We start from the raw sequence: 15,299 nt of genomic DNA, 5'->3' as shown, positions 1-15,299 counted from the left end.
GTGTGTGTGTGTGTGTGTGTGTGTGTGTGTGTGTGTGTGTGTGTGTCTGCGTGTGTGTGTGTGTGTGTCTGCGTGTGCATGACTCCTACCTTCTCTCTGCAACACCTGCCACTGTCCTGCTACCCAGGCCATCCTAGAGGCGTACAGGATGGTGTAGTGTGTCACCGCTACGTTGGCCTCGTCCGGAAGCTTCCATGACACCAGCGCCGTGTCCTCCTCGATAAGGGTCACTTTCACGTTGGAAGGGGGGTGCGTGGGAGCTAGGGTGGGGTGGGGGGGTTAGGATGGGGGAGACAGAACAGGACAGTTAAGAGCTGTAGATTCACGACGAAGTAGGGCATTCATTTCCGAAAAATATACAAGATACAAGGTTTTTGTCCGACAGTGATGATTATATGCATGATGATGATAATTATGAGAGTGTTTGTTGTCAGTATACCTGCAGGGAAAGTGGTCTCATAGACCACCGGGCTCCAGGGGCTGGCCAGCTGGTCAAGGTGCAGACGGATGGCAAACTCATACTTGGTGTTGGGTTCCAGGTCCTGAACCATCAGGTTCTGCTCGTTACTGCAACACAGAGCAAAAGACACACTAAAACATGAGCACACAGACCACCAGGTCCTGAACCATCAGGCTCTGACCATTACTGCAACACAGAGCAAAAGACACCCTAAAACATGAGCACACAGATCACCAGGTCCTAAACCATCAGGCTCTGATCATTACAGCAACACAGAGCAAAAGACACAAGACCACAAACCGCCAGCAGATGGAGTAGTGGAGCTGCAAAGAGACCAGATCTATTGACGAGCAGTAAAAGTTTCCACTGGAGCATTAATTTGCACCACTTAAACCCCCTGTAGTCTTAAAGAACTTTGACCACTTTTTCCTTCTACACCAAATCTCTTCATCGAAAACACATTGTGAGCTTGTAGATCGGCTATTTTTGGTTAATGTTCCCCCCAGAATATGGACGTCTTATTCCACATGGCATTAGAAGAGCCTTGATCTGTGATGATGGCCACGTTCACTGACACCACCCATTATCTCAATTATATCAATGTTTACAGGCTGAAAATTAAAGCCTTGGGGGTCCCCATGCCCCACTTGGGGGTCCCCACGCCTTCATGGAGTGGTTTTTGTCTCTGTATATTTGTACATACGTGAAATACAATCTCAAAAGGAAAAGCATTGTTCATGCATTTACGAAGGGGTCTATACTTGTCCCCTCCTTGTTTCCCTCTGCACCAAATCTCTAAAGATTATAAATAGCCAAGCGCACAACGTGTCATGTTGTGACCTCACTGTAAGCTTGTAGATCAGCTATTTATTTTGGCCAAAGTATATACGACGTGCTCAGAATAGGGAAGCTAGGGTGCCTGTTAATAATAATAATAATTGAGACCTTATTCATCAACTTCAGTTTCAGTTTCACCCAGCTGAGTGCTGCTCACAGGGGAGCGCGGAGGAGGCAGCAGTTAGGGGTTAAAAGTGTCTTGCTCAGAGACATTTTAGACACATCGCTCGCCTGGCCTGGAAACAAACCTGGGACAACCGGGGCCTCCGGCTCCCCAGGCGGGCTCTCTAACCATTCAGCTATGGCCGCCCTTAACCCTTTAAGACCGGGGGACGCATCTGTGTAACCACTTTATCCATATTTTATACTTTTGGCTATTCAAAAATAGCAGATATACAAGCTCATAGCGCGGCACCGAGTGCCGCGCTATGAGCTTGTAGATCTGCTATTTTTTTTTAAATCGTGTTTTTTTTTTGGCAAATGTATATCTATAAAGCAATTGTTTTTTACTCAAATCTTTGCTTCTGGGGGTCCCTGGAATTTTTTTTTTGAGATGGGGGTCCGCAGCCAAATACATATCGTTGTGGGGCTCCTTGACACTGACATTAATATTATAGCAACATAAGTGTTTCAGAAAACTGTTTTAAACTGATTTAGAAGACATTTGTAGAATCCCCAGAAGCAATAACATTTTAGCTAGAAATGCTCGCTTTAAATATATATTCAAAGATTTGCACAACATTTTTCACGATTTTTCAAAAATAGCAGATCTACAAGCTCATAGCGCGGCACTCGGTGCCACGCTATGAGCTTGTATATCTGCTATTTTTGAATAGCCCAACGAAATCTAAAAATGACACACAGATGCGTTCTCAGGTCTTAAAGAGTTAATAATAAAGTTTTCAACTAGCAATAATCACGTCTCAGTAGAACTTCATAGACTCTGCGCAAGAGTTAATAATAAAGTGACTCACGTCTGCAGGTAGAGTACGACTGTTGGTTATTAACAATAATAATACTAATACTCATAATAAAGTGACTCACGTCTGCAGGTAGAGCACGAGGGAAGCGTTCTGCAGGCCCACGGGGTTGCAGCGGACCGTGTAGTTGACCGTCTGGCTGGACGAGAAGGCCGGGCGGCCCCAGTGGAGGAAGATGGCGGACGAACTGTTGGCCTTGGAGTGGACGTGGTGTGGAGGCGGCGGAGGAGGCACCAGGCGGTCTCTGACGGCTGAGGAGAGAGAGAGAGAGAGAGAGAGAGAGAGAGAGAGAGAGAGAGAGAGAGAGAGAGAGAGAGAGAGAGAGAGAGAGAGAGAGAGAGAGAGAGAGAGAGAGAGAGAGAGAGAGAGAGAGAGATGTTGGAACAGATAGTTCTACAGTCTTATAAGAAAATACGATACATTTTTTTTAAGGGCTGTTCACACCGAGCACGATAACTATAACGAGCAGGATCTTATGAACGATAAATGTGTCCTTTTAAAAATCGTCCTAACTCAAGTCCACATCACGACTATAACCACGGCGATAGTGGTGAACGATTTAGTTAGTTTCGGATCACTTTCAGAGTGATTTCATTAAAGACAGAAACAATGCAGTCATTCTCACCCCCTACAGCAGTGGGAGTTTTACATTCAAAAAGGAAAGCACTGCATGAATCAGTGGCTCTATACTAGACAGAACTATCTATAGATAGAACTATCTATAGAGAGAACTCTACTATATAGACAGGTGCTCTTTGGTGACACAGGTAAGAACATACGACTTTTTCTCAAAGAAGTACTGTGGTGTGGACTGCAGAAATCCAAGGCTTTGATGAAAAAATGTTCAGTGATGTATTATTTTTGAACAAGGCAACAACATGACCTAATAGGTCTTCGTCAGGGTCTGTGGTAGTTTTGTTATTATTGATGGAGATGAGGAGACAATTATGAATAGCTATAACGCTAGCTGGTAGGCTAGCTGGCATTACACCTAAACTTGTGTTTGGTCCCTTTTTACCTTACAGAGTGTCATGGTTCATCAGTGTGTACGCTCACGTAATAATCCTAGTTACAGTTATCATGCTTTGGGATATGAATGACCCTTCAGCCTTTCTGTGGCTACAGTATCATGTTATTTAAATATTTAGTGTGTGTAGAACATACAGACGCATCCAGGGGTGCTGATGGTCTGGTCCGCTTGGTATCCGTCTCCCATGAAGTTGTAGCCCAGCAGCTTCACGTGGTACTTCTTCCTCGGGTCTGAGTTCACAAAGAGAAGACAGGAACATACATGAATGGAGATCAGAAAGACATTGCTTGATGCACGGACATACAGACTGATTAATACAACTGTCACTCATCTGCCTTATGGAGACAAGCTCACTGCTTCTCAATGTGGGGTCCGGGGGACCCCTAGGGGTCCTTGGGGGGGAGGGGTTTCTGGGGATCCCCAGCTACCAAATGGACCCTTACAGGCCTGTAACTCTGAGAGTGTACAAATGGAACCAAATGGACCCATTACGGTTCCATCTGTACATTATCAGAGTATAAATAAACAATCAGATCAAATGGGGGTCCGTGGCCTGATGCATATCAAGCTGGGGTTCCTTGACATTTTAGAGTCACTGTTATAGCTAACATGTAGTTTAAAAAAACAAACAAAACAGATCTAGGAGGAAAATAGCCGATCTATTAGTGTTGATTTTGACAGTCTAGTTTTAGTCGGCTAAATATCATAAGATTATAGTCGACTAAATCTACAGTTGATTTAGTCGACTAAAATGTATAGTGGCGGTGCCTTGATGGCGTTCTAATGGCTGATTTTACCCTTGGTTGCATGCTGAAAATAGCAGATCTACAAGCTCACAACGTAGATCTCCTATTTTCAGAGCGCAACACCCGAGCGCAACCAAACATTAAATGACTTGTCTTTTAGTTCTACTGGATCTCTTCTCCACTAGTCCCTCACTGACATTTAGTTTTTATTTGTTGACGAAATTGTCAGTATATTTTAGTCATAGTTTTAGACATCGTAGCTTAGTTTTTATTTTGTTTTCGTCAGTCGACGAATATTCTTCGTCATAGTTTTTAGTCGACGAAATCAACACTGCGATCTATACAAGCTCACGACACGCCACAACGCGTTGCGGGTGAGAGGGTGGGGTCTCTGGTAATAACAGATGCTCATGCAGCCCTGAGAGAGTGCTGGTCAGTTCAGTCGGGGTCAGGGCTTTTTAGGACAGGCTGTGGTGTTCCTCCACTATCTATCCATCACCTCCCTCCCTGTCAGCCTGTCCTTTGGGGGCTCTGGCCCGGCCCCGGTCAGAGCTGCCGGCCCGGCCACTGGGCCCAGCGGTCAGTCCTATTCAACTCCAGGTTAAACCACACCACAATGGCCCCTGGGAAAGGCGTAGCTGCTGGTCATCAGCGGTCACCACAATCCATGACCTCAGAGAGAGGCCCCCGAATCTGAACAAAAGCACGTTTGAACAAAGAAATGGCCATTTTATTTATCAGATAGAATGACTTGGAATTTGCATGTGGGATTGAGAGGAGACGCAACCATTTATTCTGGGGTCAAAGTGTTGATTATTTTTTTTACTGTACAGCTTCACACTATGAATGTGAGAAGAACGTGACAGAATGGGAGCGAGTGTTTATGTTATGCTTTTATTTGCATATTTTGAAATGGATGCAATAATAGAGCCTATTATGGTTGGATTGTGTTTCCACGTAATGAAGAGAACTCTGTAAAACGATCACAATCATCACTCTAGGAAACATCCTGTTGTTACTGAGACTCATGGATTCTTCTATAGCCTCGTAAGTTTGATTATTTAGTTTTATCACGGTATCACAGCGTACGGAAAGATTTCATTCATATTTCTGTCGAAAAATCTAATCGTTAAACTGTTTGCACTAAAAGCCAACTAAAAGCTAGCTGAAGCCTGGTTTAGGTAATACATTGTGTGTTTGTTTTAATCTCTGGAACCCCAATCTACTCTGTAAAAAAAAGTGTTTATTTAACTCTGAGAGCGTACAAATGGAACCATGTCCATCGTTGTGGCTCACCGAAAATAGACGATCCTACAAGCGCAAGATTCTAGTTCAGCGACCAGTAACAGCGCAACGACATATCAAATCTACCACGACCATCTTAATTCAGCTACGGTGTGGTCAGAGCCAGTGGTGGAAAAAGTACTCAAAGTCTTTACTTAAGTAAAAGTACCAATACTGCACTATAAAAATACTCCATTACAAGTAAAAGTCCAGAATTCAAAATTTACTTGAGTAAAAGTACAGAAGTATTGGCATCAAAATGTACTTAAAGTACCAAAAGTAAAAGTACTACATATTTGAAAATAGCCGATCTACAAGCTCACAACGCGTTGCGATGCGACGCGTTGTGAGCTTGTAGATCGGCTATTTTCAAATAGCCTATGTATAAAATGCGCTAAATTGGTAAATGTATGTTTCATTATATCATAATTTCTATCTGAAAAGTTAACTAGTAACTAAAGTTTTCAAATAAATGTAGTGGAGTAAAAGTACAATATTTGCCTCTGAGATGTAGTGGAGTAGAAGTAAAAGTATTGGAAATGGAAATACTCAAATAAAGTACAAATACCTCAAAATTGTACTTAAGTACAGTACTTCAGTAAATGTACTTAGTTACCTTCCACCACTGGTCAGAGCATATACATCTTTATTATGAATCAGATATCGATCAGAACAACTTTTAAGGTTTTGTGTGGGAGGGGGGTGGGAGGAGGAGGCCACGGGGCCAGAACAATGTCCAAAAGGTTGGGGGGTGAGAGGAGATTAAGAAGGGTGGGGTTGACCCCCCCCCCCCCCCCCCCCCCCCTCCATCCATAGAGCAGAGGAGTTTCAGTGGAGCCGGAGCGGGGCGATAGGTCAGGCCGAGATAAAACTCTCAAAGAATCTGAGGTCACGACGGGGGTGTGAAATATGAGACAGGACTCTTTGTTGGCCCCCGGGCTCCTCCTCCTCCTCCTCCCCTCGTACCTTCAACCTTCATCACAGGACACAACGCCACAGCGCCAATGTTTGCTTTTTTATGTTGTTCAAACTTTCTTGTATCGCTGCTATATTATCGGACAGGGCTCCCTTCCAACAAGAGGTCTTGTATCTCTTACCTGTATGGATAAATATCTATTAAATTGTTTAACCACTTGAGCCCTAGCGTCGTAATAGGCTAACATTTGGCGAAAATGGCAGATCTAAAAGCTCACGCCGCGCTGCGTTGGGCGACATGTTGTGAGCTTGTACATCGGCTATTTCCCGCAGAAGTGATTTGGTGTAGAGGGAGAAAATGAGGGGGCCAAGTATAGACCTCTGGGGGATTCCAGTCAACTGAAGTATAGCGGGTTTAGATAAACCGAAACGGATGTAAACAAAGATTTACATATAAATATACAAAAAAGTGAATAAATAAAAAACAATCCTCTTTTAGCCGCATGAACCTTTTAGGATTCAGCCAGGCTTCACCACAAGTTCCTGAGGTCATTTCTTATGATATATGACACCTATGGACAACTCTCTCTCCCTCTCGCCCCCTCTCTCTCTCTCTCTCTCCCGCTCTCTCTCTCTCTCTCTGTCTCTCTGCACTCTGTGCCTTTCTTGCGCCATCGTGTCCATTTATTGCCCCCTCCTCAAACGGAGGGGCCAGATTCTGGACAGTCCCCGGGGCTTTTGTGTTTTGTTTGTGGCTCGGTGTGTCGACCTCTAAAAAGAAGAGGAGCAGTCAGAGAGGAAGGGTCCCACACTCCTCCACCCACCTCCACCCACCCACCTCCTCCACCTCCTCCACCTCCCTCCACCACCACCCTGCAGGAGGACCCAACACCAACACAATGGAGCTGCCGGCATTATGCAGCCACACAGAGGGGCTCGGGGAGCAGAGGGGAGGTTGTGACATCTGGGCCACGACCTTTGACATGGAATCTGGGCAAGCTAAATCCTGCAAAAGGAGGGGTTGTGTGAGTGTGTGTGTGTGTGTGTGTGTGTGGGGGGGGGGGGGGGGGGGGGGGGGGCTCCCTGAAGGCTGGAGGGATCAAGGAGAGGAAGCGGACGCAAAACGGCGAAACAACAACAAGCAGGATAAAATGCCCACTTTAATAGGTGATGATACCCACCAAGGAGTCCTGAGTGGTCAGAGAGGGTACAGAATGGAAGCTACTAAACACTGAGGGTTTTACTGAGGGTTTTACTGAGGGTTTTACTGTGTGTATTACGCTAATGTGAATCTTGAAAATGTGTGCAAATCTTTGAACATATATTTTCTAAAGCGAAACCTCAAATCTTTGCTACTTGTGGGTCCCTGGAACAAAACATTTTGAGATGGGGGTCCACGGCCAAATACATATCTAAAAATGTTTTCTAAATCCTAACAGTATGTTGCTGAATATCAGTGGTGCTCCAACTTACATGTCAATTTCCATGTCAATAATATATATATATTCAAAGATTTGCAAAACGTTTATATTTTCAAGAAATACAGATCTACAAGCGTGGCACTCGGTGCCACTCTATGAGCTTGTATATCTGCTATTTTTGAATTGACATAGAAATCTAAAAATGAACACAATAAATGGGTAGAGTTTGTCCATTTGGTAATGGGGTTAACAGGACAACTCAGTGGACAGTGCAGCTCTTTCAAACACACGTCATTTACAGCCTAATAAAGAATGTCCTAATGAATAAAAGCCATTGGAGGGAGGAGTCAGGTTATGACTCATAGATGCACTGACAGCAGGCCACCAGCATGAGTCAGCAAAATAACACAAACCTAATGTTGTGTACAGTTTACAGTACATTTCATTGCATTTCACTGGCTAAAGGTTAATTATGTTTTTATTCAAACCAGCAAAACTAATTTTAATTAGACATACTTGACATACATAGAGGAGCACTTTCACCCATTTTCAACCTCATCTTCTTCATATAATTGGTTCTCACTAAATGCTCATTATAAACTCACTCTGCATGTCATTGGTGGCCTATGGATGTACAACTACAGCCCTTCTCTTCCTGGAAAGTTAGCATGCGAAATAAAAGCCATTGTTCTTGCATTAATAAAAGAAAAAGAAAGAAAGAAAAAAGATGTGCAGAAAAGTTTAAAATCTAGTTTGAAATGACCAAACCTGCCTACCGATGATGTCACTGGTAGGCAGGCTTCTGAACTGTCCACAGCCCTCCTAATGAGACGCACAGAGTGAGTGGACAGAAATGATGCCATCTTATAATGTGCATCAGAGAGGACCAATTATACATACGAAGATAGGTTGAAAATGGGTGGAGGGCTCCTTTAAAGTGTTCCATAATGCCTGTGCTGTCACACATACATCATAAGGTGTCAAGGTGGTCCGCTCCGCTGTCTTTCCCAGAGGGATAAAATCATGGAGGCCTTTGCTCCCCCATAAATTATAGCAGTTTGTATTAAAGGGGACATTTTTGAGCTGTCTTGTGGTCACCTGACTTTTACAGCCCCATGCAGATCCTGTTGGCCTCTGAGGCTTTGTTCAGCACTGTGAAAGACCCCCCCCCCACCCCCCACACACTACCACCCCCACCCCGGGCCCTGGCCACAGCAAGCAATGCCTGAGCAGGGGCCATAAATGTCAACTCTCTCTCCTCTCTCTCTCTCTCTCTCTCTCTCTCTCTCTCTCTCTCTCTCTCTCTCTCTCTCATACGCACACGCGTGCGCACACACACACACACACACACACACACACACACACACACACACACACACACACACACACACACACACACACAACACACACACACACACACACAACACACACACACACACATACACGCACACCACACACACACACACACACACACACACACACACACACACACACACACACACACACAGTGGTGGAAAGTAACTAAGTGCATTTACTCAAGTAAGTACAATGTGTGCAATTTGGAGGTATTTTTACTTTACTGGAGTATTTCCCAATTTCAATACTTTTTCTGCTACTTTTCTGCTACTCTACTACATCTCTGAGGAAAATATTGTACTTTTACTCCACTACAATTATTTGAAAACTTTAGTTACCAGTTTACTTGTAACAGAGTATTTCTACATCGTGGTATTAATACTTTTACTCAAGTAAAACATCTGAGTACTTTTTCCACCACCACACACACACACACACACACACACACACACACACACACACACACACACACACACACACACACACACACACACACACACACACACACACACACACACACACACCAGTATCCTCTCATCATTCCTCTCTCTCTCTCTCTCTCTCTCTCTCTCTCTCTCTCTCTCTCCTGTCACACACAGACCCTACAAAGGCTACACAAGGTGACAACGCAAAAAAAACAGAAAAGGTTCAGCTCTAGTTTTCACACCAGCAGCATTTCAAACAGAACACTAGGAGGCTTCCAGAAAGATCTCCATGTTTGTTTGTTTGTGTGCAACGCCCTCCGTGCTGATGATACGGCGGCTGTTTTACCCATTCACACACACACACACACACACACACACACACACACACACACACACACACACACACACACACACACACACACACACACACACACACACACACACACACACACACACACACACACACACACACACACACACACACACACACACACACACACACACACACACACAGACAGTGTAGGCAGGCACCATGCAGCCTGCTCATCCGTCCGGAGCACTTTTAGGGTTTCGGTGTCTTGCTCAAGGACACTTGGACACTAACCCAGGGGGAAGGCCGGAGATTAAACCAGGAACCTTCCCGACTCCCCAAGCGTCCGCTCGACCTCCCAGCTAGCCAGTGCCGGCGGCAATGCGCACAGAAAACAGAGGTATAACAAGCGCTGTGGCCTTGTAGATCCGCCGTTTTCGGCACTTGATTTATGCGCCAAAAAAAAAATGAACTGCATAATCTACAAGCTCATAATGTGCAAAGTTGCAAGGTCATGCAATGAAGTGTAAATCAGACGTTTGGAATCGCAGCGTTTCGATGCTGTCACGTTCACCACCAGAGTCTCCAACACATTCCTCTCTTTCTGACGTCGTCCAGGCCCTCAAATCAAACGGAGAGTTGTAAAAGTGACTGATTTACACGTAACAGTCACCTGACGGCATGGCTTTATTTATGTACTGTACCTTTACACTATGGATATGATTATTCTGACAGCATGGCTTTATTTATGTACTGTATGGCACTATGGATATGATTATTCTGCAGTTAGTTAGTTTAGTATAGTTAGCAGCAGTTACTACTAGTTACTTTGTAGATTTTGATTATTATTACAAAACATACATTAACCACTTCAGCCCTATATGCATTTCAGCCACTTGAAAATAGCCGATCTACATGATTGTAGATCTGCTATTTTCAAATGATTTTATCCATTTGAAAACTTGTGAAATGGGACATTCTGTGTAATGAGTACTCTCTACTTTTGGTACTTTAAAAGGTAGGGTAAGTGATTTACTTTGGTTAAAATAAGTGTTAAATAGCTCTAATTCGAGTATTTCTGAATTGCAGTATTGATACTTTTACTTAACCCATTAAGACCTGGAACGCATCTGTGTCACTTTAGATTTCTTTAGCTATTAAAAAATAGCAGATATACAAGCTCATAGCGCGGCACCGAGTGCCGCGCTACGAGCTTGTAGATCTGCTAGTTTTGAAAAATCTTTGAAAAAATCTTTTTCAGATTTCTTTCAAAAAACTGTTAGGATTTAGAAAACATTTTTAAGAATCGCCTCAGGTCTTAATAATGAAGTAAAAAAAATTGAGTACTTTTTCCACCACTGCTAGAAGTCCAGTTCAGAAAAAAAAGCCCCACATTGGGCCCACACCACACCACAACACAGCAGATTTAGTGGGGAGAGGTTGAGTTGTGTTTGACTCTTGGCTAATATACTACCTTTGTGTCCCTCCTGGCTAAACACAATGAGGCTCTTTGATGTGCCCCGGCCTGGTCCTCTCTCTCTCCAGCAATGCTGCTCAAAGCAGCCATAAAACAACCTCATAAATCACACGTCACAATAAAAAAAAAAGCCCTTTTTTCCTGTCCTCAGAACCGCTGCTTTGCACAGTGCTCTGTCAAAGAGGGGAAAGTTAAAGGAATCCTTCCTTTTCCTTTCTCCACCTAGGAGGTATTTTGTTATGTCACTCCATCCATGCTAGGGATTGATTGATTAATTCATTTGTTGTAGAAACCTTGCATGTCCCATAATTCAATACTTTTTAAAATGTATTTGTTTTTGTAAACTAATTCCCTACTTCTTCGAACGAGAGTGTAGAGCGCAAATAGCCGATCTGCAAGCTCAAAGCGTGGTTTTGAGCTTGTAGATTGGCCATTTTAGCTATTTCTTGAAAACATTTTTTAAAGTGAAAGTGGTTAAGTCTGCCTGTGGGGTTTTATGAATATTTAACCAATGAAAAGCATTAACAAGCGTAATTAATAATAACTATAAATGTAGAATCAAAACTCGTTTTGTGATTGCTGACAGTTCTTTCTTTTTTTTCCTTCTTTGCATTATATAATAAGTAAGTAAACTGGATCCATTGGAACACAGTCTTCTTTTTTTAATTTCCTGATAACAGACGTGGACATGAAACAAGGTTTCCGCCCAAACAGCTGCTTTACTCAAAGTTTGTCTTTTTCCATTTTCCCACTTTCTCAAACCTGTAGTACCTCTGCGTACCCCTAGGGGGAGAAGAGCAGCGTAGAGCTTGGTGCCAGGCAGGCAGTAGAAAGTCGAGGATCTATATTGACAGACAGTCAAAGTCGTGATTGATTAATTGGCTGTACGTGTCTTTTCACGAGTCCCAAACCGGGTGCTTCCTTATAGGCTTTAGAAAGAGACCCAACCCCTCCTCTTTTTCTGCAGGATTTCAATATCCGTCCAACAGCTGGTGGACGGGGCTGGACGGTAGAGAGGCTCCTTTGGCCTGTGGGGGTCAGCTAGCACAGAGAGGAGAGGACAGAGGTCCCAGGCCAACTCACACTGGACAACTGACCATCTGTGGCCTAAAGGGGGGGGGGGGGGGCAACCAGGTGGTCAGCAGCTGACTTGTAAATCAGCCAGATTCAGTCAGTAGAACAGCATTAGGCAGAGAGAGGGGAGGAGGGGGTTAAAACACTATGGCAGCGCTTCCTCACACGGCGTGCTGACTTGGAGGAAGGCTGCTGTGCGCCATGAGACGAGTCCAGGTGTTGCCTGTGTCGACCGCACGTTATCGTTACACTTTAAAGAAGTATGCAAAAAGTTACGAATTATTCATGTTTTCATTTGTAATGGTAAATTGTGCAAAAAAACTATGACTATAACCGGTGCCTATTTTGATTCAAAACCACATATTTAAATAAATACATGTCTCTATACTTTCCTTCAACCTATACCGTTTAGTGTAGCACAGTGGTTCACAAACCTTTTAATTTCTCCCTTACGGGTCCATTTGGTTCCATTTGTACACTCTCAGAGTTAATACACACCCGTAAGGGGCCATTTGGTACCCCCCTCAAGGAACCATGTGGGTCCCTGGACCACACTTTGAGACCCACTGGTGTAGCAGAGTGTTTCCAGTGAGCCAACATGCAACAATATCAGCACCCTGACTCTGTTTGACCAGAATGGAACAGAGCCTTCATTAAGAATAATTGGTAAGGACCTGCAAAGGAAGTAAGGAAGAGGCACAATTTCTTTCCAATATGGCTACCGTGCATAGAGCCTATTGTAAAAATAAAATAAAATAAAATAAAATAAAATAAAATAAAATAAAATAAAATAAAATAAAATAAAATAAAATAAAATAAAATAAAATAAAATAAAATAAAATAAAATAAAATAAAATAAAATAAAATAAAATAAAATAAAATAAAATAAAATAAAATAAAATAAAATAAAATAAAATAAAATAAAATAAAATAAAATAAAATAAAATAAAATAAAATAAAATAAAATAAAATAAAATAAAATAAAATAAAATAAAATAAAATAAAATAAAATAAAATAAAATAAAATAAAATAAAATAAAATAAAATAAAATAAAATAAAATAAAATAAAATAAAATAAAATAAAATAAAATAAAATAAAATAAAATAAAATAAAATAAAATAAAATAAAATAAAATAAAATAAAATAAAATAAAATAAAATAAAATAAAATAAAATAAAATAAAATAAAATAAAATAAAATAAAATAAAATAAAATAAAGTTAGAAACTCACCAAGGCCTCCAATGGTGTGAGTGTTATCGGTGGCCCTCAGCTGCAGAGGGGCGTTCTCTGGCCGGCTCTCCTCGTGGTAGAACAGCCTGTAGCCCTGCACGCTGGCAGTGTTACCTGGGTTCTGCTGCCAGCGCACCACGATGGTGGTGCAGTTAAGAGGCACCAGCGTTAGCTCCGGAGCCAGAGGGACTGTAGAGAGATGAGGAGGATTAGATTAGAGCCGGACTGATCGGCCATTGTTTGACTTTTTGGATCGTTAACGGCAATCATGCAGCCTATGTGTAACGATTCTTAACCAATTTCAACCTGCCGCGAAGTCCCTATTTCATGTCCATGTTATAGGCAACAAAAAAAACTAAAAAGCTGATCTTCAAGCTCACAATGCATGGCGTCGCGACATGTTGTGAGCTTGTACTGTAGATCGGCCGTTTAGGGGGGGAAAAGGAATAGGGATAAAAGTGGTTTAATAGTTTTATTATTTTATTGTGCATAAATTAAATGTTCTCAAATAGAAACTAATCAAATCTAAGTTTTTCACATTGTCCGAGAACATAAACATACTGTAGTGAAACTGACTCAATCTGCAGGCACATTGTGTGACTCTTTTTTACAGTGTGGCTCTACGAGAGTCTAGCCGCCTAGAAGACGGTCTGTTTGTCCGTGTGTCTGTCTGTCTGTCTGTCTGTCTGTCTGTCCGTCCGTGTGTCTGTTGTTAATCCCACAAACCACTGGACCGACCAGAGCCACATTTCTATACTTGGAATATTCAACTTTAATTTCAAACTTGGGAGTCATATGTCATAAATATGTCATAAATGACCGATGTCATAAATGACCGATACGATGTCACAGGCTGGTGACATGAAGACACATTGGAGCTACACCGTTCCCATGTGGATCCTGAGAAGATCCACGTGATTCCATTTCTTATTTGTGCAACACTGTATTTCCCTAGTAATAATGCTTCAAACATTCAAAGAAAACAACAGCTGCAAGTGGCGGTACAACAATGTAAAGTTGTCTAAAGTTGTCTTTCTTTTAAAAACAGGAATGCTTTCCACCAAGCAGTGTCCATCTGATGGACATCAAACAGCAGTGACCATCCCCCCCACCTTCTCTCTCTCTCTCTCTCTCTCTCTCTCTCTCTCTCTCTCTCTCTCTCTCTCTCTCTCTCTCTCTCTCTCTCTCTCTCTCTCTCTCTCTCTTTCCAGGAACCAACCACAACAAAGTCCACCTAACCTCCACTCAAGCACTGTGAGCATTAAGTAACAACCTCAGGTCTTTATTTGCTACCAAACCAATGACTCCTTCCAGCAGAAGACCCATGTTCGTTCCTGTGCGTATAAATGGAGACATCAAGAAAACAGAGATAGGAAGGGGAAAAAAAATCAAACTAATCCTCCCCCAACCCCGACCCAAACCAACCCGACCCCCCACCCCACCCCAAAGCCCTCAGATGTTACGTTCTGAACGGGCCCTATTCTCCTGCCCCCCCCCCCGCCCCCCCCCCTCCCCCGGAGGCCTGGGTCCCTCTTCTTTATGACCCATGACTGAAGCCATTCCAATGTTACTGACACTGCAAGGCCAAAGGTCACCGAGTAACAAAACGCAATGCCTTAACAAGATTATTAGAGCAAAAAGCTCTTCTCATGCGTTGCTCCCGTATCCTCAAAACTTCACTGGGAGAAGAAACAGTGATTCTCAAAACCCTTTTCAGTTCAAGGACCCCCGGTTTGATATGCATTACACCA

The 15,299-nt window shown here is 42.8% G+C and overlaps 1 protein-coding gene and 1 long non-coding RNA gene across 2 annotated transcripts in view; both read right to left on the bottom strand.

The window, feature by feature from the left end:
• Positions 1-15,299, bottom strand: part of LOC308089856 — a 390,353-nt gene that overhangs the window by 220,473 nt on the left and 154,581 nt on the right. The window lies entirely within an intron of this gene.
• prtga (protogenin homolog a (Gallus gallus)) overlaps positions 1-15,299 on the bottom strand; it is a gene marked incomplete at both ends in the record, with an annotated part of 57,154 nt that overhangs the window by 7,755 nt on the left and 34,100 nt on the right. The window contains 5 exons of the mRNA XM_080419163.1: positions 90-260; positions 440-567; positions 2,342-2,528; positions 3,442-3,537; positions 13,549-13,737. Of these exons, the coding sequence (XP_080275289.1) occupies positions 90-260; positions 440-567; positions 2,342-2,528; positions 3,442-3,537; positions 13,549-13,737 (771 nt within the window). The remainder of the gene's footprint in view (positions 1-89; positions 261-439; positions 568-2,341; positions 2,529-3,441; positions 3,538-13,548; positions 13,738-15,299) is intronic.

Source organism: Gymnoscopelus braueri (assembly GCF_963280865.1).
Source record: "Gymnoscopelus braueri genome assembly, chromosome: 1".
NCBI lineage: Eukaryota > Metazoa > Chordata > Actinopteri > Myctophiformes > Myctophidae > Gymnoscopelus > Gymnoscopelus braueri.
Note: the sequence above shows the minus strand (reverse complement) of the source record. Positions and strands in the feature narration are given on the sequence as shown.